The sequence below is a fragment of the Morus notabilis genome, unplaced genomic scaffold (genome assembly GCF_000414095.1).
Source record: "Morus notabilis unplaced genomic scaffold, ASM41409v2 Scaffold179, whole genome shotgun sequence".
NCBI lineage: Eukaryota > Viridiplantae > Streptophyta > Magnoliopsida > Rosales > Moraceae > Morus > Morus notabilis.
The window spans coordinates 563,527-569,707 of NW_010360916.1; the positions used below are offsets into that span (position 1 = coordinate 563,527).

The following is a 6,181-nucleotide window of genomic DNA, read 5'->3' on the forward strand; positions in this document are numbered from 1 at the left end:
GGGGCGCAAGTGGTCCACCTTAACAAGCTAGTTGAAAAGGGGAACTCGCACCAAAACAAAAAAGGGGAAAAAAGATCTGAATATGCATGCCAGGCAAACTTAAATAAATATATTGTGTGCGCACATGCTCGTATACTTACGTACAATGCAAGAGAGTCTTCTTCTTTTTTTTTTTTTTTTTTTTTTTTTTGCCCTAAACTTCTCTAGCAGTTTTGATATATCCTTGAATGATGTTTTTCTAGCATATCTTAGTCAAAACTCTATCTTGTAAAGCCCTCTTAGCTGCCATTTCAAAATATAATGCTTAATAATTGGGGTACGGGACAGTAGTAGTTCTACTCAAACAAATTATTGAAACGTGTTGGGCTCAACGATTCTGATTTTGATCCCTACCCTTGTTCTAGAAGTGATAATCCGTTGACTCATTGGATACTTTGCACGCGTTATCTTTTTTCCCAGTGGTTGAAAGGTTGTGTAGCTATCTAGGCAACAGGCCTGCAACCTTAAGCTATCTACCATTCCAATGTAAATTGTGGCCTGCAAAGCAAGGCGAGTAAAGAAAATGGTTAGCATGTCTTCTCTTATTAGAAAGGCTACGTTTGTAGTATAATCCCTAGGACTGCTACAATCAATTTTTTTGGAATTGATAGAACGGCTGTGTTTGTTCTACTAGTTGAGTTGATTGTTATTTATTTATTTTTCAATCATTTTTTAGAATTGGATGGTAAAGTTGGATGGATAAGGACTCGTTGAACCACAGTTATAAGACTGTTGTGGCTGTGCTCCGTCTGACACCTTGGTTGTGACTAATGTATAAGTGGTTCCCTCTTCTGTGCCAAGTTATTACGTTCTTCAAGCCTTATCCTTTCTAAGGCTTGGGCTTTGTCTGTTGTCTGAATATTCCCTGTGCTTCTAGACCGGCACCTTTTCCCCTTATAGTTGAGAAGGAAGGCTCAAAAATAATTGTATGAGATTCGTTCCCTCCTGGATCACAAATAAACTTGGCAATGTTGTGGTTGTTAATTTATTCTAGTTACATGTCTGTTTGATTTTTTTAAGTCTTTATCGAGTTGCAATGGTGCTTGTTTTGGTGTAGGCATATGTACAACAATTGGAGAGTAGTCGTTTGAAATTGACCCAATTGGAGCAGGAGCTTCAACGTGCACGGCAGCAGGTTAAAATTATAATGCTACATTATATTATTTTCTAACTTAGGTGCTTCATTCTTGCCACTATTAGCTTCCTAGTAGGGACATAAAACCTAAATTTCTACTCATCTTTTTCCCTCAGGGAATCTTCATATCAAGCGCAGGAGATCAGGCCCATTCTATGAGTGGAAATGGTATTTTTTTTTTCCCTTTCATTCTTTCTTTCGTGAGTGTTGAATTTGCGGACTAGTCCCCGAACATTATTGAGAGAAGGGTATAATAACAACTACTTTATGGTCTCACTCAGCTTATTCAACTTCACCTTAGCTGTTCTCTGTTCCTGGGTGGACTAAAATTACAATTTGCATGATAGATATGCTAGTACAACCTGAAATAGAGGATGAGAATGCTTTGTAGCAATCAGTCGCATGGAGTGTTTTATTTTATCCACTGTTTCGGTTAAAAAAATGACCTCAATAAAAAGAATTGTGATATAATAACAGTTCTTTCGGATTCTTTCTACCCCCACTCCTTTCTTGTAGGTAATATCCGTCTACAATGTAAAAGTTTGGGAAGGAAGTACTGAACATCCTGAAATGCGAGAAAGATGATAAATTAATGACCATCCATTGGGGCGGCAGTTGGTGTTTTCCTATTGGAGTTTATGATGGTTGTTGTTGAAGTTGTGCCAGTATATATAGTTTTTGTTTTTAGTTTTGACTTTTTACATTTCTGTGATAATAGTTTCATTGGTCGGAGGGTGGTAGTGAATATACAAATGAGTTGGCATTGTCTCAAATGCTTAGTTTCACAAACACACACACACACTCTTACACAGGCATGTGTGCGCATGTGCTAATAGACATGTGTGTGTGATATTAGTGATTGAACCAAGTAGGCCCCTTATTGCCTGGGATATTATATGAAATATGTTAGGATGTACTATGTAGAGAGGTTAAAGTTGATTATAGGCAACAATAGTGTTGTCTGGATACCAAAGTCTTGTTCAAAACACTAGAAGTTGGGAAATAATTTGAAACAAAGGATATTTTCTTTTTCCTTAACCCTTGTAAATGTAAAATAATTTCATTTTGAATGTCAAAACAAAAGATGGAATTCATTGAGGTTTATGTATGTAGATGCTAGTCCGTCAACTATCTTTAACATAGCATGGGATGAGCCGATGAGTAAATAGAACTCAGAAAAGATTTGTTAAATTGTGTGTTGCAAATTCTAAGACATGTTTTCTCTTTCGGACTCTGATTTTTGGGTGCATGTAACAATTCAATACAAATTACAAATTGGTCTTCTGTCTAAGCTCTGTTTCATTCTACAAGATGGATTATATTGGTCACCACATTCTTTCTCGGCAGGGGCTATGGCCTTTGATGTAGAATACGCACGTTGGCTAGAAGAGCAAAATCGACAAATTAATGAATTGAGATCAGCAGTTAATTCCCATGCAAGTGATACAGAGCTGCGTATTATTATTGATGGTATCTTGGCACACTATGATGAGATTTTTAGGCTGAAGGGCATAGCAGCAAAGGCCGATGTTTTTCATTTGTTGTCTGGCATGTGGAAAACTCCTGCTGAGAGGTGTTTCTTATGGCTTGGTGGTTTCCGCTCATCAGAGCTCCTCAAGGTAATGGCATGCCTCATCAAAGTTTCAAGGATTTTCATGCTAGGGATTGTTTTTGTTAGGTGCAATACTATGATCCTTTGTTGCACCTAGATGCAGGCTTGCCTGATTCATTTGTCTCAATTTATTACTATTTAACTGCCGCAAGTACAATAATCTAGAATCTATAGTTTGTTGGGATTTTTTGTGGCGCCAATTAATTAATCCTTGTTCTTTTATGGAGTTTCTCTTATGGCGATTGAGGAGTAGGAGCTATAACAGAGCCAGAATATTTTTTTTATTTTTTATTTTTTTTCAGCAGGGGCATTTTGGGAAAAGTTAGAGAGTTTTCTGTTGAATACGGGCGTAGTTATATTGCAAGTATTGAGTGAGGGAGGACTTATAATTTTTCTTTCAAAGTTAGGGTATTATTAAAATTTCAGAAAAAATGGAGGTAAAAAAATAAATTTTGGAAAGTTGGGCCCCACTCAGTATAAGGTGGCCTTTCTTGTAGATGCTAAGGTGGTTTGTCAATATCTTCATTAATTCGTTTGATCATTGAATTTATCCTTTTGTCAGTTGATCTACAGGACAGTGCTTGTGCTTGGTATGACATGCAGTTGAATTTGACCACTGTTTTAGTTGCTTAAGAAAAAACAAATGTTGCCTTTCATCTGTTTGTTTGTTTGTTTGTTTGTTTGTTTGTTCACTCTTCTCTCTCTCTCTCGTTTTTTTTTTTTTTTTTTTTTTTTTTTTTTTTTTTTTTAACAATTGGTCTCATATTAGATTTATACTTGACATATATTAAGTTTTTTCGTCCCGTTACTCATATCTTGTCTCACCTTCTCATTATAATGTCCTCATTTACTTAGTTAGAAAGCAGGTATGTTCTGTCTTGATAAATTTTGGTGTAAATTTGTCCAAACACAAGATGTTGTTTGAACTAGAGAAACTTGAGTGAAATGATTGCACGCTTATTATGCCTGCCTACACATGCAGCTTCTTGTAAATCAGTTGGAGCCTCTAACAGAGCAGCAGTTATTGGGAATCACCAATTTGCAGCAGTCTTCCCAACAAGCAGAAGATGCATTATCTCAAGGGATGGAGGCCTTGCAACAGTCCCTTGCAGAAACATTGTCGAACGGATCTCTTGGTTCCTCCGGTTCGTCAGGAAATGTAGCAAATTACATGGGGCAAATGGCGATGGCCATGGGTAAACTAGGCACTCTTGAAGGCTTTATCCGCCAGGTAATTCCCTTCAGATGTTGTATGTTTTTAGTAGTAAATTGTACTCGTGCACTTTTTTTGTCATTTGCAAGTAAGATCCTGAACTTTTTAATTTTGACATTTAGGACGATAAATTCGACAATTCTTGGAAACGTAGTCCAATCAATGAAGAACGTTGATTAATGAACCACAATTAAGGTCTAAAATTTCAAAAGTTAAAAATTTGAAGGTGCAATTTTTATTTTTATTTCTTTTGGGGGTAAGTTAAAGAGTCCCAACTTTCCAACAATGAAAAATTTAGGGTGCATTTGTGTAAAAATCTTGGGACATTTCTGTCCATTAACTGATGTCCTTTACATATTGGACCATAATTGTAACAGATTTTCAGATTTAAGGTTGTGTTTGCCAAAATTAAAAGATTGGGTTCCCTGTAGCAAAAAAAAAAGGTTCGGGGCCCAAGTTGCCAAACACTTGTAAGTTTAGAGTGTACTAGTGCAATTAACCTGATTTTCACCACAGCATGAGACCTACATTTATTTTTTGGTTTGTGACGGTCTAATCATATGTCTTGTCTAATTTTTCCATTTCAGAGAACTAGGAAATCTGATTCTTATAGAGTTATCACAGACACTAGCTGAGATCCACACCCTGCTTCCTGGTTCTTGCATTCGCCTTGAGAAATTCTGAATGCAGAAAACGGAGAATAGTTCATCACCTGAAATGAAAATGAAGTTTGAATTTTCTTGCAATATATTTCTCCAAAAATTTTTTAATCACGTAACCTGTTCATAACAATGATATAAAACTTTCTTTTTCTATGACTGTCAACTCAGTTAAGATTTGGTATTCATATCAGGTGCTGAAAATTTAGCACAAGTTGCAAAAGTCTAAACCCATTAAAGAAACAGGAAGATGTTGTGATACATTTTTATCGAGTGTTTTATCATGAATGTCATTGTCTTGTCTGTGTTGACATCTTAAGCCTCTTTTCTTGTGGTGTGGCCAACAAAACCAGGCAGACAATTTGCGGCAACAGACGCTGCAACAAATGCACCGTATATTGACAACCCGTCAATCAGCTCGGGCGCTCCTCGCAATACACGACTATTTCTCACGGCTACGTGCTCTTAGTTCCCTTTGGCTCGCCCGTCCTAGAGAGTGAAAATGTCCTCGACTCATAGTTTTCTTCAAAGCTGATTGGTAAAAGATTGGTCTTAATTATCACAAGGACAATTCTTAGATAGGTGCTTCAGCAGATAATGTTCATCTTAACCAATTTTCTGTTTTATTTATTTTTTTTCTTTTTTGTTTGTAGTCTTCAAAGTTCCTGTGCATTAGTATTAGTGTTAATCTTGAAATGTCCATTAATTGTTAGCCATTATGTGATCCAGAAATGATATTCGTGAACAATCTACGTATATTATGTTTGTTTCTAATAATAGAATCACTATTGTTGTCATTGCAACTCATATAACTTTTGGAGCAATGGGATTATTGAATATCGTATTTTTGTTTTTAAAATTTAAGATTTAGATTTAGTATTTTCCCTGAGAAAGTTGAATCACATGATTTTGGAAAATTTCCGTATGTTTATTTACTTGTTTATTTTTTCCGGGCAGTTACAGGGAGGTCAAACGTGTTCAAATTGAACCAAACTCTAATTAAGAAATAGGAATTTAGGATAGTTCTCGTTCATTTCACCGATTTGAACTTAAAATTCAAGTTTTACTACAGTAAAAAGCTCTCAGAAACAGTCACATCTAACTATTTTACTACAGTAAAAAGCTCTCAGAAACAGTCACATCTAACTATTTTGCTACAGTAAAAAGCTCTCATATAAAGTTACATCTCAACTTGAATTAAAAACTCGAATCAGCGAACTAAACGGGCTCGAATCGTTGATTTGAGTTTTTAATTCGAGTTGAGATGTGACTTTATATAAAAGTTTTTTTACTGTAGTAAAAAAGTTAAATGTGACTGTTTCTGAGAGTTTTTTATTATAATAAAAATTGAATTCTAAACTCGAATCGATAAAATGAATGAAATTGCACAGCCTTTTCCTATACACTGATTCATGTAAATCATTAATTTTGAGCTTAAGAGCAGTGGCCTATTTGTTTCGTGGCGGTTCAAATTTTTTTGTTATAATGTTTTGTCATAGAAAAAATTAATTTTTTTTTTTTCA

The 6,181-nt window shown here is 35.5% G+C and overlaps 1 protein-coding gene across 3 annotated transcripts in view; it reads left to right on the forward strand.

Moving 5' to 3' along the window:
- LOC21406727 (transcription factor TGA2.2) overlaps nt 1-5,383 on the forward strand; it is an 8,037-nt gene extending 2,654 nt beyond the window's left edge. For 2 of the 3 annotated variants that reach the window (XM_024165379.1, XM_024165381.1), the window contains exons 5-9: nt 1,097-1,174; nt 1,291-1,342; nt 2,522-2,793; nt 3,769-4,017; nt 5,012-5,383. In XM_024165379.1, coding sequence (XP_024021147.1) covers nt 1,097-1,174; nt 1,291-1,342; nt 2,522-2,793; nt 3,769-4,017; nt 5,012-5,158 — 798 coding nt within the window. In that variant the 3' untranslated portion in view covers nt 5,159-5,383. The other variant, XM_024165380.1, reaches the window with a different exon arrangement.
- Nucleotides 5,384-6,181: the final 798 nt, after the last annotated feature.